This window comes from Mesoplodon mirus (assembly GCF_964341445.2).
Source record: "Mesoplodon mirus genome assembly, chromosome: 11".
NCBI classification, from domain to species: Eukaryota; Metazoa; Chordata; class Mammalia; order Artiodactyla; family Ziphiidae; genus Mesoplodon; species Mesoplodon mirus.
In genome coordinates this window covers 101692589-101712991 of record NC_138987.1, presented here as the reverse complement: position 1 = coordinate 101712991, position 20403 = coordinate 101692589, and the positions used below count along the sequence as shown (strand labels likewise).

The window sequence follows — 20403 nt, the reverse complement described above, 5'->3', positions numbered from 1 at the left end:
CTGCTGAGTCTACACCTCACCGTGTAGACGGTGTGGCTTTTAGGAAAATTGGAAAGTGTCTCCAAGATTTTGGTGGCAAGTGAGATATACTCGCTCTGAGTTATCAGGTTTTGGATGAGTCCCTAAGACAGCCCTGACGATAGCTCTTTAACTCTTTTCCAGACAAATACCATTATACCAGGCAACACACAGCTTCCTCTTCCTGGCTGTCCTTGAGGTGGAGTTTAACAAAGAACCAAGCTTGTTCATTGCTGACAACTTATGGTGATGCTACAGCCTGAATTAACCTTTCTATGCATGTTCTTAGGATTCCAGACTGACTTATTTCCAATTTGGCTCAAATCACTAAGGGATCAATAGGGACCTTGGCACTGATCAAATTTTCTATTAGGGAACATCTCCAAACGTATGCTTAGTGTTTTAAAGAGATTTCAGATTTACTGGAAAAAATGTCAGGCTATTTCCTCTCCTCCACTAATAGCTGTGTGACCTTGGCAGTCATGTCGCCTTCTTGGGTCTAGGTTTCAACATCTTGAAAATGAGGACATTGGATGAGAAGGACCACTCTGGCTCTAAAAGTTGCTGGGTTGTTATTTTCTAAATATCTTAAGAAAGATTCTAGTACCTTTCCTTCCTCCAACTACTACTGTCCCTTATCTACAATAAGTCCTCAATAAATGTGTGACAAATGAATTAATATATAACGTGTAGAATCTAATGTAGCATTATATTACTCCAGAGATAATATCATGTATAACTTATGTAACATATGTAACTTACGCCTGCTAACATACTAGTCATTCATTTTGTGATTTAGAAGTCAAGTACACTTCCACTTCCAAAAGGAGGAACTGGTATTAGATGAGCCCTTTCACCATAAACATTAAAAAACTGGACAAAAATGTTAGCGGCAGCTGTCTTCCAAAACTGAACATAAAGTAGCTCAGGCCTGTAATCCCTGAGGGAATTGAACCTCAGAGGTGAACACAATAATCACCCTGGTTCTCTGCAAATGGTTTCCTGACTGCAGCGCAAAGAGCAGACAGACCACTCCAGTCTCACTGGTCTGAGAATCTGGGCATCTGGCATGGCTGTGGTGGGACAGCTAGGTATACGGGGCCCCAGAAGTTTGTGTAGGGGTCCCCTGTGTGTCCATGGCCCTGCCAGAGTGGGGGGATCGAGTTAACATCTCATTAAGACCCTAGACAACTGATATGCCAGAAAGAGTACATCTTAGGAGCCAGGACCTTACCCCGGAGTAAGATGCCTTCTAGACCCATCCTGACAAGATGACACTGAGCTCTGACAAGATCTGAAAGGGAAACACGCTGGGAGGTGAGGGGCCTGGGCTTTTGATCAGTCTTCACCAGCAAGCATAGAACCACAAGTTCATGGCGGGGCAGCAGGTAACTGAACTGCCTGCTGAAGAGTCAACCCTTCGATCGAGGAAGGTGAATGAATCCAGGTCTGTACAGCATATGACTCATGATCCCAGTATTCAGAACAAACCACCAGATACATAAAGAAACAGGAAAACGTGACACATAACCAAGAATAAACAGCCAAAAGGGACTGAAAATGAGATTGCTCAGATGTTGGACTTAGCAGAAAAGGATTTTAAAACAGCTTAAAGAATGTGTAAAGAGTTAAAGGAAAATATATTAAAAGAATGAAAGGAGTATATGGTCTTAAAGAGAGAACAGATAGGGAATTCCACAGATAGATGGAAACTATAAAAAGGAGCCAAATGGAGATTCTATGACTGAAAAGTAACTGAAATGAAAAAGTCATTGAATAGGTTTGATGAAGATGGAGGTGGAAGAATAACTGATAGAAATTAATCTGTGGACACAGGAAAAAAGACTGAAGAAAACTGAACAAAGCCTTGGGGACCAATGAGATAATAGAAAATGGCCAAACGTAAGTGTAATTGGGGTCCCAGACAGAGAAGCGTGAGACTGGAGTTGGAAAAATATATTTGAAGAAATAATGGCCAAAAACTTCCCAAACTTGATGATGATCTCCAATTTATGGATGAATCTGAGCAGCTCAGAAAACTCTAAGCAGGACAAATATACAACAAGGCACATAATAGCCAAGTGCTGAAAACCAAAGATAGAAAATCTAGAAACAGTCAAGAAAAAAAAAGCATATATACAGGGAACCATGATGAGAATACTGGTAACTTCTCATCGGAGACAATGGAGGCCAAGAGAAAGTGGACTCACATAGGGTAGAGGGTTAAGTTAAATTATGCTAGTGTAAGGCTCTTACTTTTGTGATGGTACACTTAAAATGTGTGAGTTTTAGTGAATATAAATTATGCTTTAATAAAGCGGATTTTAAAAAATCAAGTGTGGAAGTTCCCCTTCCTCTAATCAGCCCAACTTGGAGCCTGAGGTCGGCAGACAGGGAGTTGGACCCAGACATATCAGTAGCTAAAATTTGCTGAATGCATCTTACACGCTGACCATAGTTTGGAATGCTCTGCAAGCACTTACGTATTTAATCCTCACAACACCACCACAAGGTGAGTGCAATTTTAACCCCCATTATAGATCAGGATGCTGAGGCACATAGCTAACAGGTGGTGGCCCTGGGGATTTGAACCTAAGGAGTGGGACCTCACTGTTGGCGTCCTCAGCCACTCACTGTCACAAGCCAGCAGGAGGGGACGGACCAAGCGTCACAGGCGGCTGGGGCTCCTGTCCTGCGTATCAGTCACATCATGGGACACTGACCTCGCTGTGTCTTCACTTCCTCTCCCCTCATTTCTCTTTCCAGTGTTTATAAAGCATGGGTCACGTGTAAGCCTAAGTGGCCTTTATTATGACCATTATTTTAAGTTAGGTGACAGTCACCGTGCTGTTGGTTGTAATTTCAGGTTTGGGATTTCCAGGGAAGGGCCAGCCACTAAGGAGAACCAACAATGGGGCTTCCTGAGTTCAAGAAGCTCTGTCTCCTGTGGGACCTACACCACTGGCCACAGTCCTGGGCACAGGGTCAGTGCTTGGGAAACAGCCCCCTCTGGACCGATTGCTGGGAGCTGCCGAGGGTCACACCCTGCCCAGGACTCGGGCTAGAATTAGTGATTCCAAAGGAATTCTCAGCTTACTGCTGTTCTCTGTCATTGAAGCACAGAATGATACTGCTCAGAAAAACTTAAGGGCTGAGAGAGTTTAACCCTCTCCTTTCCCAGATGCGAAAACTGAGGGTTGGAGGTTAAAAGGTAGGTCACATGTCTGGCCAGACTCAGATCCCTGGTGTCTTCACTGCAGGCCCAGAAAACCTCCCACTTCACCACGAGGCCCACAGGGGCAAGAGGACCATTCCTCATCAGCCCCTATGGCCAGGGTCCAGGGGCCATTGAAACATAAATAAACCAACACCTGAAGTATCGCCTGTCTCTGGTCTCGAGAGCCAGGCAGGCACCTGCTGTCAAGCTGTGTCTCCTCCAATGACAGAGGCCTGTGTCCTACAGGGGGTGTCCCTGCCCTGGAAAACAGCCTGAGCCCACCTCCCTTCACGGCTCTGGGAGAAGCACTCGGGGCCATACCTGCTTGTCTCTAAATTAGGGCTCCTGTCCCCGCCTTCCCGGACCACTGGGCCATTTAACCCGCCAGTAAAGCTCTTGGAGCTGAGAGCCTGGCACAGATGTCCAAAATTGCCTTTAGCTGGTGGTAACCCTGACATTTATCACCGCCTACGTTTTGTTCTCAAATCAAAAGGGGACATTTTCCTCCTGGGGGAGTCTGTGCACCTCAGTAAACAGGAGAAGTTTCTTGCTCAGTATGATTTTTTAGCTGCTGCAGGTAGAGCACAAACAACGGGGTCTTTCCTGGTTTAGTCACGTGCTGTCACTGATACTCAACAACTTCTCCATCAGACTCCATGGCAGCAGGACTGGAGCTTTTGGAACGTGCTCCCTGTTTAAACGATCTTGCTTTGCTGTGTTCCTTTTCTTAGGCCGGTCACTGTGGCTCATCACCACCCAGAAAGCCTCTCGTCAAGGGGTGGGTTTACAAGACTCTTTGTTGTCACGGGGCTTTACAGGTTAAATCTCCCCCCTTTCCATGGAATACCTGGCATTCATCCCACTTGGTAGGTGGAGAAACTGAGGCAAAGCACAGAGCAGGGAGCAGAAAGGTCAGCGGCAGAGCCGGGACTGTGACTGTTCCCTCCCAGCCCCCGGAGCCTGGGCCCCTGGGAGACACCGGCAGGGGCAGGAGCCAGAGCTGCCAGATGGGGGGAGGGGATATGGCTGTGGCTCAGGAATCCGCGTGGGAGGGGCGAGCGTGGATGCCTAGCTGCCTGGATGCACGTGAGGGGTGCTGGGGCCTGGGTGAGGTGTGCGGGACCCCATCCTGAATTCTGCCCTGCTCCCGAGGGGCAGGCCGGCCCCGGGGAGCCGACTTCAGCCTCCTCTTCCCGCAGATGCCAACCTGTTTGGAATGTTAAGAGGCCAGGCTATGCACGGCGTCCCAAAGGGCTCTGTGGGCTGCGGGGCTGGGAGGTGGGGGGCACCCACACCCCCTGGCTTTGCGTCCCCCTCGGGGCGGCTGGGAGTCACGTGTGTGAGGGGGCTCTGCAAGCTCCGAGACCACCAAGCAGGGGTCCATCATGACCGCCATCACCTTCTTACAGACGGTGCAGGGTCCCGGGTGCCAGGCGGCTGTGTGACGGCGAGGAAGCCACTCAGCTCATCCAAGGCAGCGTCCCCATCTGCAGGGTGGACACTTGGTTGGACCGGATGCCTGAAGTCCCTTCCCACTCAGACACCCTGACTAAGAATCGCACCGTGAGATGATGGAAGGAATAAGGTTTTATCACTTCCTCTTTCTGTGAAAGAAGCGGTGGAGGAAGGTTCCTGAACGGGGTGGGCAGTGGCGGGCAGCCTTGGCCTGTGAGAAGCAGGGGGAGGGATGGACCTGCGGGTGGCCCTTCTGCACATGCCCCGTCCTGGTAAGTGTCCCTCATTTTGGATAAGGTTCCATGACATTGAAGACCCCTTTAGGACAAAAGGGATGAAAAGGCAGAGGAAGCAAAGCAGAAAGTGACGGGGAAGAGGACCAAGTCCAAGGAGATGGGGGAGGAGGAGGGGTGGGGGGGAGGCGGGACGGCCTGGCACCGCGCGGGTACTGGCGGGCGGAGGGGGAGACCGTGGGGCAGGAAGGAGATCTGGGGGCTCCGCAGCCCAGGCCCTCCTGGTTGCAGGCGGAACAGAGGTGCAGAGGGGGGACAGACCTGTCCAGGGGCAGCGGGCTGGGCAGGGGTGACGGTGGGCTGCCATCCAATGGGCTGCGCACCTCTGGCTTATGCACCAGCCCCGCCTGCGTCACGTGGGCTCTTGACGGGGTTACGTCACATGAACCAGGAGGATGGGAGGTGGTGACACGGCAGCAGGAAAAGTGGCCGGTGGGCAGGAAGCAAGGTGGATTCGAGCATCTGCTCTGAACAGGGCTCTTCCCTGGGACTCGGTTTCCAAAATTTGTACATTTCAGGCCTGAGTCTGATTTGATTTGCAAGTATCAGCTCCGGATGGACTTTCCCTTGTCAGCTCTGGAATGGTGAGATGTCCTCGGATAGGAGCTGCCTGCTGGGACCATCTCTGGTGCCAGGGCCCTGCTCTGCTGCAGGCCCTACTACCGGGCACGGGACACTGTCCCCGAGCAGGATTGCAAATCCCGGTGGCCCAACTTCCCAATGAGCACGTATCAGGCAGGACAGCAGGACCGCTTCTGAACCATCAAAGTGTGGAAACACTCGGGAAAGTTGCTTCCAGCAGCTCTAATCTGCTCCCAATGGGTATAATTACCTGGCAGTCTCTCTAATCACGGCGGCCAATCTCCCAGCCACTAAGCCCCAGGAGGGGAGCCCATTCTGGGGAGAAACTGCCTCGCAGGATGAGGAGGGTTCACGTGGGTACTTGGGCACTCGGGCGAGGTTTTAAATTTTGCAGCAGGAATTTTACATTCAAGAATCTGCTCTATCAAGAACAATAAAAAGAGGGCCAGGGTCGTACAGTGGGAGGTTAGTGAGAGCAGGACGCCCGGGCTGGCCTCCGCTGGGGGCTGTGTAGGTGGAGCGGGGGAGGTTCTTTGGTCTGGCTCTGCCCAGCTGGCTGTGTCCAGGGTGGATGGATGAGCCCCCTGGAATTCAAGGTGCACCATCCGTTCTGATATTCTTTAGGTTTCCCAGACATTTAGCTGTCTCTCTGCAGTGCAGTTTTTGAATATTTCTAACGGGGAGGAAAGAGCATCACTGCTTGGGAAAATGCCATCCTGGCGTGGCGTCTGGGACAACCCCCGACCCGTCTGCTCCCTGCTGACCCTGGTTCTCACTACCTCCTCCTCTGTGATGGACATGTTCATGCAAAACCTCGTGCTGGACTGGGCTGGTCTGCATCGGTGGCCCCCCAAACTAGGTTTTCACCCCAAATGTCCTTTCATCTCCAGCCCTGACCGTTCTGCATCAACCTCAGGCTCAGCTCAAATACCCCTCCTCCGTAAGAAAGGTCTGGACCTGTCACCGTGCCTGGGAAACTCGCCCCTTGAGTCCATTTCATTGTTTGCACATGAGCCTCTGGTAAGCTTTGCTATTTAACTCTGGAATATTCTTTATGTTTAAAGTATATCTGTACGGAATCTTAAAAAATGGTTCTGATGAACCTAGGGGCAGGACAGGAACAAAGATGCAGACGTACAGAATGTACTTGAGGATGTGGGGAGGGAGAAGGGGAAGCTGGGATGAAGTGAGAGAGTGGCATGGACATATACACACTACCAAATGTAAAACAGATAGCTAGTGGGAAACAGCCGCATAGCACAGGGAGATCAGCTTGGTGCTTTGTGACCACTAGAGGGGTGGGATAGGGAGGGTGGGAGGGAGACCCAAGAGGGAGGGGATATGGGGACATATGTATATGTATAGCTGATTCACTTTGTTATACAGCAGAAACTAACACAACATTGTAAAGCAATTATACTCCAATAAAGATGTTGAAAAAATAAAGTATATCTGCTTTGTCTTGACAGTGCTTGTCAGATGTTTCTATTTTACATGCCTCACATCGAGTGATGGGATGTAACAGTGGCTACCATTTAACTGAGCACATACTACAGGCGAGACACTTTGCATGCATTAGCTCACTTTGTTTTCCTAGTAACATGTGAAATAGGTCCTATTATTATTCCCATTTTACAGATGAGAAAACTAAGGCACAGAGAGGCTGAGTAACTTCCCCCGGGTCACACAGGAAGTCAGGGGCAGAAGCCAGACAGTCTGATGCAAGAGCTCTTGCCCGAAACCACCACGGCTCAAGTCTCTCCCAGTGCTGTCTACGTAGCATTCAATCAACAGATATTTATCGACTGATTGGTACGTAGCATTCAATCAACAGATATTTATCGACTGATTGGTGCTGATTGTTTTCCAGAAACAGCTCTAGGCTGAGCAAAGGAAAATAGGAGGAAAGAGCCTGACCTTGCCACACGTGGTCCCCTCACTTCCCGGTGAGGAAGCAAACCCTGCTTGACAAGAAGCTGATTTCTAACCTGTGTGCCTCCAGAAATAACAGTTCCTTGAGAACCAGCTAATCTCACAAAAATTCATATCCTCGGGAGCCTTTCAAGCATCCAGGACCTTGGCAGACGGAGGTGGTGTCCTGTTGGTCTGTGTCCCCAGCACCTGGCTCACAGCAAGTGATCAATAAACGCGGATGGGGGTGGATGGGCTGCTGAGCCTGGCACCGGCCTTGCACGGATGTGGATGTTATGTGTAATGTTGACCGTCCCTGTGGCTTCTCTGTGGTGCAACATGCCTGCTTGTCTGCACCTCTGCCGAGGGACAGTGGGGCCTCACAAGCCCTGAGGACTTACTTCCTTTACTGTGGGAATTTGATGGAGCAAAGTGATCAAACCTTAGTTGCACAGCATCTCACCGAGAGCGTCAGCTGGTTTCTACACCCACAGTGAGACCCACACCCCCCGATCCCCAGCCTCCCTGTGTACAACTCCAGGGCCTCAGCCACCCTCTCTCCTCCTTCCTGATTTCCTGGCGGCACCTCCTCACTTGCCTTTCAAGGTCTGTCCTCCTCCTCCAAGAAGCCTGTCCTGATCTCTATCCCCACTCCCCAAAGTACAGAGTCCCCCAAAGCACACCTGTCACAGAATTCAACACGTCGTACTCAACCTTTTTTTTTTTTTTGCACATCTCCAATTTTTGTTCTCTACCATCATTTCTATGAACATTATTTTCTTTGACAATTCAGTCTTTTTGAGAACACTCTTAGTGTCTGACTCATTTCTGTATCTTCTGAGACAGCTAGAAAAGTCCCATATGAAGTAGGTACTCAGTGGGTTTTGTTGAAAAAAATTAATAAATGACTCATGGGCTTGTACCCTCACAAGCATCTCTCTCCCTCCATAACCTGTGATCCTAAGATTTCAATGGCATTTAATACACATCTGGACGCAAAAAATAACAGTAACTTTTTGGGCTTGGAGTTTCTGGTCCCGCAAACCACCCAGTTAGCCTGTTTGTTACAGAAACAGCACCTGACTATGTACTACCTATGTGCACAGCTACACAGCACACAGTTGTCATAAAGATCAAATAAGTTAGAAGAAAAAATCCCTTCGGAAACACTAAAGGAGGCACCCGTGAACGGAAGGTCTTCAGTACCAGTGTCCCTTAGGGGTGGGCTGGTGCTCCGTCCTGGCCACGTGGAGCCCATGAGGGGCCCAGTCACCCCATAAAGATTGGCCTGGCATTTCTGTACATAATGGTAGAGGCTGAGGATACAGCAGTGAGCAAAACAAAAAAACTGTTGTCTTCATGGAGGTTATGTTCTCGTGAGGCCAGGGGTGACAAACAGATAAACGGGGGCAAGAGAGTGGAGAGAGATGGAGGAGAAATAAAGGGGGAAGGGGGCAGAGGACACGGGCGGCGGGACAGGCCCCCGAGAAGGTGCCGTTTCCGCGGACACCGAGGCCAGCCGAGCGGAGGGCGCCCGGACGGAGGTCCCACCACGTGAGCGGGCTCGGGCTGCTGCGGCACAGCTGGGGGTCGCGGGGGCTGGTGTGGGGCCGAGGAGGGCGGGGGGAGGGGAGGCTGCAGAGGGGCCTGTCTCTCAGGAGGTGGGGAGCCCGGCGGGTTCTAACTGGAACAGTGGCACGTATTTTGAGAGGACCGTTTGGCTGCTGTGTTGAGCCCCGGCTGTGACAAAGGGCAAAGGGCAAAACAGAGACTCCTGCCAGGAGGCGGCGGTGATGGTCCAGGTGAGGGGTGGTGGGCGCTGCAGTGGACACGGAGGTGGCCGGGAACTGAGTATCTGGAAGGTGTGGCTCGTAGGATGCTCTGAGGGCCTGGAAGCAAAGGATGGGACAAAGAAACAGGCCAAGGATTTGTGCCTGAGTCACTAGAAGGATGAGGCTGACCTTTACCAAACGGGAAAGGCTCTGGGGGACATGGCGAGCTCAGGGCGCTGCCCACCAGGCCTCCCGTGAAGGGACGGGGGCGGCAGTGCAAGCCTGGCCTCCGCGGAGAGGGCGGCAGCAGCTCGCCGTTGTCAGAGGCCACACAGGAGACTGGGCGTCACCACCGGGGACCGGCGCGGAGAGAGAAGAGGCCCAAGGACGGAGCTGGCGCTCCCAGCGGTAAGAGGAGGAGAAGGCGAGGGGACGTCAGCCCGCGACTCCCACAGGGAAAAGCAAGTGGAGTGAGGCCAGAGCTGAGAAAGAACAGCGTCCCCGAGGCCCGGTGACCACCCGCTGAATCTAATCCTGCAGAGAGTCAGGTAAGCGGCCCCGAGACAGGCCGCTGGATTCGGCACCATGGGGATCCCCGGTGGTCTCAGTCAGAGATGCTGCGGCGTTGCCATGGGGGAGAAAGCCGGGCAGCGGCTGGTCCGGAGAGAAGGAGGAGACGGGAGCGGCGCGGCGGGGAGGAGAACCGAAGGCCATGGCATCGGAGGAGGGAGGCCTCCGCCCAGGTCTGCAGCGGGAGATGTCGGTGACATCGTCTTCGACGAGATCAACCAGACCAGCCCGGGGCACTTAGCCACCTGGGTCTACACAGGTCACTACTTAAAAGGTCGCAGAGACGCTATCCCAGCGAGAAAGGCTGGATCAGCCCTGCCCTGAAGCCCCCAAAAGAGCTTTTCCGTTCTCACCGGCGACCCACAGAAAACAAGACCCAGCTGCTAGCTGTCTGAGAAAGCCAGAGCTACCTGCAGGCCCCACGGCTGCAACAGCACCAGCTTCAGTGACGGCACATCTCCCTGAATTCACGGCGGGGCCGCGGGGCCGTACAGCTCAGAGGCAGAGTCCCGTCTTCACCCTCTCGACGGAACGACCCCCAGCCCCGCAGTGCAGAGCTGCCGTCGGTACCGCACGCGGGTGGCACGCGGTCCGTGAAGCTTCCTCTGTGGAGGAGCCCCGGCTACTCCACGGGATGCAGCTCCCCTGCATCCCTGATTAGGAACCCCTGTACCACAGTCATCACCCTAACTAGTCCTGTTAATAACGCCCCCTCCGTCCCTTGGGGATAGTGGACTGTTGGATCACAACCCTTCACCCGTGCTTCTCTGTATGGACAGCACACTTCTGTGTCCCGTCATCTTTGGGACCACGGCAGCCGGGTGACTTGCTTTGGCCACTGGCATGTGAGCAGCCATGATATAAACCAGGCTGAGCAAAAGCCTAGAATATGCCTGTGTGGTTTGACCGTGTGCCCCTTGGCGAGAGCCGCCCTGTGCCGTGAGGGCCGCAGGCACGCACGCTGGATGCTCCCTCAACCTGGGCTCTGGGATGAGGGGACCACGGAAGCTGGTCAGGCCCAGAGCCCTCATGCAACACCAGCCAAGGATGTGTGATTCTGGTTTTCGGTCACCCAGAGTTTGGGATGTTTTTTTCCTGCAGCAAAGGCTGCCTGGTGTACTCTCATTAGATTTTCAAACTCCTCCAGGGAAGGGACCATACTTATTTTCATGACGCGTCCTCACGCCCTGCACGGTGCCCTCACGCTGTGGGCCCTAAAAAGCGCACGCACGGCAGGGTCAGCGTCATCGTGCCCGTGGTAGCGTGTTGGGTCGAAGTGTGGGCTCAGTTCACAGTCCCTGCCACCGGCGCGTTGGCTGCACCATCACACTAAACCCCTTAAAGTCATGTTGGAACTGATTCTCACCCTGCCTTCTCATTCCTTGAGTTTGGCCTATGGAGTGGTGGCTAATTGACCACAAAAACCCAAATAATTTAGGCTTTGCAAACGGGCCCTGGGTCTCAGCCGTCACGTACACTATTTCCATTCTTAGGGCCCAGTGGTTAAGGCCAAGCAGAGGGGCCACGGTCTACACTCGCTTGGAGTTAACACAGGCCACCACTGCCCAGGGACCCCCACTCCTGCCTTTGTCCACCCAGGGAGTTCCCGTCCTGAGCAGAGACCAGGCCACCATCATGCAGAGTCAGAGACAATCCAGGGCACAGCTCTGGGCTTCAGGGGGCTTATAAGGTAACTGCAGATGCAGGACACGCCTGTAAGCGTCTAAGACGCACGCAGTTCTTTACAGGAGGTCATGCGGTGCCGTGGGGAGACTTGGTTTCACTCAGCAGGCCTGGTTCTCTCTGCTCTGCTGTGGTTAATTCAGTTACTCCGGGAGGATCTTTCCACTATCCTGCGTGGGTACAGAAAGCACTGGACAGGTGGATACAAGACCCCTCGTGTTCCCACAGTTCTGCACCCTGAGAGGTTTCACCCACTGAGCAGGATAACGTCACCTGGTTGGTGGCTGTGCAGGTGGAAGGGTGGGTGTGCAGAGACCCCCTCTACCTTCCTGGCCCGGCCCCGTCTCCAAGCTCGTCTGGCTGCAGCCCGCTTCGGGGGTCTCCCCCACCTCAAGTTAGGGCTCAGACCTGCTCACGCTGAGTGGACGGAGACATGTCCCGGCACCCACGTCCAGAATCAGGCTCAGTGAGCACCAGCCGGACAGCGGTGGCAGGAGCTCCGGTAGTGGACTCAGCCCGGGAGCAGGCTGGGCTGGGGTTTGCTGGAGTGGATGCTGGGAGCCTGACCTTCTGTGTCCAGGGCTGGGGCACCCTCCGCAATGGGGGGCTGCTGCCGGAGAGGGAGAAGGGGCGCCGTCCCCGGGCCTGTCTCCCACGCCCACCTGCCCGACTCAGGCCAGCGCCCTCCCCCCTCAGGGAAAAGCAGTTCTCACTCTGACAGGTGGCGAGGCCAAAAATAGGGCTTCTGTGGCCGGAGATGCCCCACGTGATGTGAAAGGAGGAGAGGGCTGGCAGAAGTGGCAAAACAGAACTTCCTGAACATCCACTGATACTTTTCTGATTGCTCTTTGGAAAAGTACAGACAGCAGAGATAATCCCATCGGCTGCCATGCCCTGGGAGCCTGGGGGGTCGCTCACTGCTCTCCTGCTGCACATGTATTTAAACCCCCAGCCCCGGCCGGGGTGGCGGACGGGGGCTGCTCAGGTGGCCGCGAGGCTGTTCTCTGGGCAGCTGTCTCCATCAGCCTGTGGCTTCCCCAGGTGCTCACAGGAGCAGGGGCCACAGTGGGTTTTAATGGACTCACAGCAGAGCTGGGACCTTTAGAGCAAAGGAACCCATTCAAGAAAACCCTCCGTGTATGTGAAACCAGGTTCCTTGGCAATTCAGGTTGGGGGGAGACTGGGGGATGGTGAGGAGGTCACGTGGCCGACAGGCCCAGGCTACTTACTCGGGACCCCGGACACCAGCCGCAGGGGCCGCAGCACGCGGAACGCCCTGAGCGCCTTCACGTCGAATCCAGCCCCCTTCCCTCCCAGGGCGTTGGCCCCGTCGGCTTTGGTCGCTTGCTCTAAGATTGCACTGAAAAGCCTGGAAGAGAAGAAGGAGAGAGGAGGCGTCAGGATGTCCTGCCTGCCCGGCGGGGCTCCGACTTCTCTGAGGGATGCTGGGCGGTGAAGTGTGTAGGCGCCTCCAGCCAGGACCAGTCCGGTGAGCAGGAGGGTCTGAGACCCTCATCGGATGACAGCCCTTCAGGGCAGGTCCCGCCCGCCCTGTGCTGGCATCGAGCGGGCTTCGCGGCAGTGGCGGCCCAGGCAGGGCGTCAGGCAGGTGGAGGCTGCCGCCAGGGCCCGTTCCTCTGCCCTCCCAGCGTCCTGGCCCCTGTGCCCTGGCACCACATCCCAGCTCCTCCCGACAAGCCCCTGGCTTTGATCTGAGCCTGCGCACAAACAAGTGGTGCCATAGAAACCGATGTGGTGCCGCAGGCACAAGGACAGGAAACTGAGCACCGGCCTCAGACCCTGGCAACACCTGTCACGTTGGAGTGATGGGGACAAAGGTAACAGACACATGTTCAAGAGGACAGAGGAGTGTGCGAGACGGTTCCGTCCAACAGAAACGGTGCAAAGCACAAACGTGGGCCGCGTGTGCAAGTTAGATTTCCCAGTAGCCACACTAAAAAAGTGAAAAAGGAACAGGCGAAATGGACGGTGATAATAGATTTTATTTAATCCAGCATAACCAAAAAATGATCACTTCAGCTGTAATAAAGAGTTTGGTTTTTTGTTTGTTTGTTTGTTTGTTTGCGGTACGCGGGCCTCTCACTGTGTGGCCTCTCCCGTTGCGGAGCACAGGCTCCGGACGCGCAGGCTCAGCGGCCATGGCTCACGGGCCCAGCCACTCCGCGGCACGTGGGATCTTCCCGGACCGGGGCACGAACCCGTATCCCCTGCGTCGGCAGGCCACCAGGGAAGCCCAGTAATAGAGTTTTTAGTGAGATGTTTGTCCCTCTCTGTTTTGCACTAAATCTTTGAAACCTGCTGTGTGTTCTATACATACAGCGCATCTCAAGTGAGTGCTCAGTGGCCACCGTAGCTGGAGGGGAGGGTCCCATACAAACAACCCCTCCGGAGGAATTTTGCTGGAAAAAGGTAGGAGAAGAGAAAAGGTAGTTCCTGCAAGAGGGTGTGGAATCGTTTTGCTTGTTTTTAAATGAAATCATCTAATAGAGACAGACGATGGGCAGTAAAGAAGTGAGCGGACAGTGGCTGGAAGGGTCGTATCCCTGGTGGGCAGGAGGGCAGGATGCCCGCAGAGGGGCACGAGCCCAGTAGCCAGGACGGTTCATCATGGTCCCGGGGAGGGAGGTGCATTGTGGGTTCAGATGCAGGTGCGGGAACAGACAGAAGTCCTCTCCTGACTGCACCTCTCTTCTCAGCAAATCAGGTAGCAAGCCATCAGCTGGAATGTTAAAGGGGAGGGCGTCCTGGAAGCTTGAAGGGTGAGGCAAAGGCATAAAAGGGTCAGGGAAGAAAGTGGGGGAGGGTGAACAGAGCCAGGCCGTGCAGTAGGGTTTCCGGGCACCCAGGGCCTCTGGGAGGAGGTGGTCATGAGGGGAAGTGACACGTCAGCTCAGCCCTGTGCGTTTCTCTACCCGCTCCAAGGGCACAGCTCAGGTACCAGCTGGTCGGACTGGGTTGGAGTTGGTGCTTTTGCAAGTGAGCAGGGAAATGAAGAGAGAAGTAAAAGCTGAGTGCAGACACAGGTGAGAGATGACCGCAGGGCAGGAGGAGGGGACTGTCGGAGTCCAGCGCTGGAGGGAGGGAGCAGGAAGGATGGGTGGTATGTTTTGGAGAGTAGGAAGCTGGTCTGAGATCATGGAGAGGATGTGGCTCGCGGTCATGGCGGGGATCCTGACTTCGACCCTGGGAGTGGGCAGCTGAGACAGGACGGAGTCAGGATCCCTGGGGAAGAAGAAGACATCAAGGAACCAAGAAGCTTGGGAGGCTGATGGCGGGACAGTGCGTGACGGAGAGGAGGAGCTGGCCAAGAGCTCACGTCTCCGCAGCCAAGGAGAGACTCAAAGGTGTGGGAGGACCACGACTTGGAGAAGCAGCGGGTAGAGGGTCTGAGGACACAAGCATCAGAAATGGAGGGGTTGGGCTTGCCTGGTGGCGCAGTGGTTGAAAATCCACCTGCCAATGCAGGGGACAGGGGTTCAAGCCCTGGTCTGGGAAGATCCCACATGCCACAGAGCAGCTAAGCCCGTGCACCACAACTACTGAGCCTGCGCTCTAGAGCCCGCGAGCCACAACTACTGAGCCCGCACGCCTAGAGCCTGTGCTCCGCAAGAGAAGCCACCGCAATGAAAAGACTGCACCGCAACAAAGAGTAGCCCCTGCTCGCTGCAACTAGAGAAAGCCTGCGCGCAGCAACGAAGACCCAACGCAGCCAAAAATAAAATAAATAAAATAAATAAATTTAAAAAAAAGAATTGGAGGGGCTTAGGGAGGAGAGGGCGGTGGTCTGAAAGCAGAATAAGAGGAAGCAGGGCTCCTCTCCTGGCCTGCGAGCATTTGGAGGGGAGGGGCCGTATCTTGAGAGACGGCCAGGGCAGCAGGACCCACGGGGAGAATGAGAGAGAGAAGGAGGGACCAGTGCTGGGGTTAGGGCAGCCCCGGGCTGCCTGCTCTGGAATAAACCTGATGAGGATCCAGCGACACCCCGCTCCATACTGATGTTTTCTCGACAGAGCTGAGCAGTTGGGACAAAGCCTGCAAAGCTGAAATCTGGTATCTGGACTTTTACAGAAAATGTTTCCTAAGACCAGAAATGGGGAGGGATTGTGGGGAACACGGGGCACCTTGGAAAGGTTTTGGGAGAGATTAGAACATGCAGAGAATGTACAGGAATGGGAGTTTGGGATCCTGGGCCACTTGTGGGAACCGAGAAAAATACGGGAAAGGGCCCCGTGGACCATCTTTGTCTTTGTACCTACAGACGTCCCACTGACTCATGGTCAGTAGAGTGCACTGGGTCGTGCCTGGGGCCAAGGAAGACACCCAGGGACCAGACCTGAACCGGGCCTGGGCAGCCTGGTCTTGAGGAGCAGGCTGGGGCTCCTATGACTCCTGCCCCAGGGGTCTGGGTCTGGGAATGCGGTAGCTGCAGCTGGGGACTTAGCAGAAGCTTAGAGCCAGGCAAGGCCCAGCGGAGGCACCTGGTCTAAACGGATTTGCAAAACGTGCTCCGGAGAACCCTCGGGACTTCTTGGGCAGTGAGGCCAGGGATGAGTGGCTTCCCTTTGGTGTGTTTTCCACGCGGGGACCCCGAGTAGGCTGTGTCTGCACAGTGGGTTCTGTGGCCAGACCACGTCTGATGTCCTGCCTGTTCTGTGATTCCTTCACCCCAGCCTGGCAGTTTGACGGGTCCATGTGTTAGCTGGTGACACCTCCCATCCCAGGCAGAGGTCTCCAGGGTGGGGGAAGCGGGGTCCTTTCTCTTCAGAGAAATGTTCTTTCCATGGAAGCCTGGATCACAGAAACTGATGACATGGACACCAGTTTGCAAGTCTGTTGAACAACATTCCAAATCCAAACCAGATTTGGTTCCTAGAACTTCCTGGAAGAAGGGAACACGCTTATCAAAGTACAAGATGTTCACAAATGTTATTCAGGGAAGGGGACAGAGATTGAACAGCCATGCTCTCCTTTAACCCCTGAAGGGCCAGAAATTTCAGGAACGGGCCTCAGAGGTGTTCTCAGCTTGCGGGGGCCGGCGTGTTTCTCCTCAGTCACACTTTGTAGAGGCGAAACCACGGCTTGGTGCCCACCGGTGCCTAAGGGCCAGGGACCTTCTCCAGGCGGTGTGTCTGGCAGGTCCTTAGCCGGACGTTAGAGGTTATCAGAGAGGACGATGGTCTCTAGAGGCCCTGTGAGCCGAGAGGCAGGGCCCCATGTTGGGAGGGAGCTGGAGACAAAGTGAGGCCCTTTAGGCTGGAGTAGACGGGCTGAGCATCTGCTGAGGGTTCCTGGGTGCCTGATGGGGGCGGAGGGAGGGCTCCCGGGTGCCTGGCGGGGGCGGAGGGAGGGCTCCCGGGTGCCTGGTGGGGGCGGAGGGAGGGTTCCTGGGTGCCTGATGGGGGTGGAGGGGAGTAGCTCACAGAGGCTCTGAAGTCCTCCCATATCCATTCAGCAGCCCCATGTCCCCACTGTTCCAAGGAGACTCCTCCACTTCTGGAAGGAATGGGGCATGTCGGGGGAGGGCAATGCCTTGGCACTGGCCTCCTGGGTGCAAGGCAGAGAAGGGAGAGGAGCCCTCAGCCCGGCACTCAGGCAGGCAAGCCCACCTGCCCCAGAGCAAGGCAGACTCCCTCTAGTTTGCAGGAGGGCAGAGGCTGCCCAGGAGGGGCCGAGGGGAGCAGATATTTCCCAGGAGACACGAGGAAGCAAAGGCACAGCCATGTAAGGGGTGGGGATGGGAGGGCACAGCTGAAGAGAGGTGGTTGGGCCACACCCTCCATGGGGGTTTGTCGTTTTCCGAGTTAGAAGGATGGGCTGAGTCTAGACTGGATGGAGAGCCCCAAAGACCAGCGCCTTGGAGAAGAGAAACCAGGTGCTGAATGTGGCCGAGTGCAAGATCAACGGGAAAAAGCCAGAGGGTCATGGTGGACCACAAGCTGAGCCAGCGCTGGCATCGTAGCCTCCGTGTCGTCAACAGTCGATGGAGGCAACTCTGGGAGAGTGCCGAGTCTGGACGCCTCCCTCTCTTCCTCAGCCTGACGGCCCGGGCCCGGGGAGACGTGGCGGGGACCAGGCTGACCCACACGCAGTCTGCTTGCTGCAGTTTCGGGAGGAGCCGGGTCCATGCAAGTGGGAGACGGGCCCCTGTCTGAGGTCCACCCGTGTCTCCTGCTTCCACCCCACGCAGAGGTGCGGCCGCGTCTGGGCAGAGCATCGTACAGACCACGGCCAACTCAGCCCCCAGACGGGAGAAGACGCGGCTTCTCTGCCCCAAGAGGCGCCTGTCCTCTCTGTTGGCCCCAGAAGCACCGGGTCTCATTCCTTGGGCTCTTTCTGTGAGTGTGTGAAAGGTTCCCAGGAGACTCGGGCCTTGAGGGGAGAGGCTGAATTTAAAAGGATTGAGATGCATCAGGGAGAAGCACGTTAAAGGACTTTGCCACGGTTTGTGGAGTTCGCTCAAGGCGTTTGTCAGCCACTCTGTTTATCCTGGAGTGAACAGAAGCAGCAACTCTCTCGCACAGCTGCAGCCTCACCCTGACACCCGCACGTGGCCGAGTCCAGTCACTTCCGTGTCCCTCACGCCTCCAAGTGTCCCTGATGTTAATGCAAAGTGTGTCCTGCTCGGCCAGGCAAAAAAAGACGGCGGCGAAAACTCGGAAACAGCTCCAGATGTCCGGAGACAGGGACTCGCTCCCAAATGGCCCTGATTTGCTCCGTCACTTCCTGCAGGAAAGGCCGGGCGCCCACGAGGCTCTGAGCAGGGCACGCTCTGGGGAAGCCACCAGGGCAACATCCTCCCGGGGCGGCTGGGAAGGGCCCCCTGGGGTAGGAGCCTAATGCCACGCTGACCTGACCCCGGAGGCTGTGGGGACAGCAAGGGAGTGAACGGCAGGTGGGCTTGAAGTAGCGCCAGGTCAGCCCTGAGGCTCGGGCACCCTGCCCTCCACAGACGGATGAGTGACTGGAGCCCGGTCAGTTGTGTCTCTCGTGGCGCGTGCGGGTCTCTTTGTACAAACATTCCGCAGAGAATCTTTTCCTGAAGTTACTGATGCCTTGATAAGGAGATCGTCACTTCCAGGGTTTCCTGAAGCTTCCTGACGCCGCTTTGTTTCTGAGCGTAGGCTGAGTTGGCCTCTACAGCACAGCAGCGTGTCCGGGGAAGTGCGTCTGGCCCCGTGCCCTCGGCCCTTCCTAGTCCCATTGTCCGGTCCCAGCAGCCACCGAGCCAGGACCCTGCAGAGGTGCAGGTGGGTGTCCCGGCTCCCGGGTGCCAGCCACCCTTCCGTCCAGCCCAACCAGACGCACTCGGCCACACTGCAGGGGAGACGTCCAGGGGCTGCTGAGCCAGGTGAGGCCCAGAGGGAGTAAAAGACCTACAGCTGGGGCGTCTCCTTGGCTGCACAGAGGCCCCTGGGCTCCACCAGAAGGCCTCGGATTCACCTGTGCGCACGCGTGTGCGTGTGCGCATGTGTGCGTGTGCACGCGTGTGCAGGTGGGAGCAGTGGCCGGGGCTGTTCCAGGTGACAGCTCCTCTCCCTTTGGAGACAGTCTGAATCCGAAGTGATTTTTAATAGATCCTCTCGTCTGGCCTGAAGCCCAGGGCCCTTGTGACCAGAGACACAGATACGGATGGGAAGGGGCCGGCACTGGGTGAGGGCGGCGGAGGGTGGGGGAGGGGTGGCTGTACTCACCCAACAACCACAATGATAAAATCCAGCAAGTTCCAGCCGTTGCGGAGATAAGCATTGGGGTGAAAGAGCAGCCCATAGGCTACGACCTTTAAAAACGCTTCCACAGTAAAAATGATGAGAAAGAGATACTCCACCCGTTCCTAGGAAACACAAGTAGAAGAGAGAGAAGAAGTCATTAGACTGGGGATTTGGAAAGTTCTGACCCAGCAGGTCCCCCAAGGTGGTGGAGGAGAAGGGGGCCCCTCCACGGTCGGATCAGGGGGACCCCCCAGGCCACATCCCGAGCCCCATGGCCCATCCCACAGGAGAGCTCCGATCCACTGGGCAGGAAGCGGGTTTTTAGTCTTCAAATGTTAAAATGCAGAAATCAGGGTGGTGAAAATTCGCACATCTTTGAGAAACATCTTAGTTCATCAGTGAGCAGTTCCCTGTACTTCTCAGAAGAGAACTCACGATGCCTTATCTAGAGGGGGCCCAAGGATGCCGGGACGGGAGCTGGTGCTGAGAAAGGGCTGAGACAGAAGTGCAGGGAAAGGGCCACAGTTCTGAGTCACAAACCCTGAAGCCACAGCCGGGGTCTCTGACACCCAGCCACCAAGAAGCAGAGCGTGGCAACCCCCGCCAGCCGCTGAAACAGAGGCAGCTGCCCACGTGCGCTGACCCCGACCTGGGCGAGCCCTCTTCCTTGAGGAACTAGAACTCTCTGTCCAAAGAGCAAGACCAGGTCAGCAGGGACCCCAGCGTTTCCAGGATGAGGGCGGGCACTGGGTGGCGGAGGGCGGCACTGGGTGGCGGAGGGCGGGCACTGGGTGGCGGAGGGCGGCGCTGGGTGGCGGAGGGGTGGTGGCTCCTCCCCTCCCCGCACTCTGTCCTCTCCAAGAGGGCTCTGCTGTGGGATGCGGCCCTGTCCCTGGAGCCCACGCTCGGCAGGACTGACTCCGGCTGGTTAGAGCCGACTCAGGGCTGATTCACCGGCACCCCCACCCTCCACCGCTCTCCCACGCTGTCCCCGGCGCACAGCCTTCAAGGCCCCGCAGGCAGAGGCGGCCGTGGCCTTCACACACTGATGCTTCGCACTCGTCTCCGCGGGAGCCTCCAGGAAGCTCCCACCTCAGACCCCAGACCCGGCTTCCCCTCCTCCGCAGGTCAGGAGGGGCTCACTGAAGACCCCAGGTCCCACGCCCACTGTA

At 55.5% G+C, this 20403-nt stretch overlaps 1 protein-coding gene across 10 annotated transcripts in view; it reads right to left on the bottom strand.

Annotated features, from left to right (window-relative positions):
- CACNA1C (calcium voltage-gated channel subunit alpha1 C) overlaps positions 1 to 20403 on the bottom strand; it is a 474002-nt gene that overhangs the window by 165065 nt on the left and 288534 nt on the right. For all 10 annotated transcript variants that reach the window (XM_082636564.1, XM_082636557.1, XM_082636560.1 and 7 more), the window contains exons 4-5: positions 19214 to 19353; positions 12731 to 12870 (exon numbers count right to left, since the gene is read on the bottom strand). In XM_082636564.1, coding sequence (XP_082492690.1) covers positions 12731 to 12870; positions 19214 to 19353 — 280 coding nt within the window. The remainder of the gene's footprint in view (positions 1 to 12730; positions 12871 to 19213; positions 19354 to 20403) is intronic.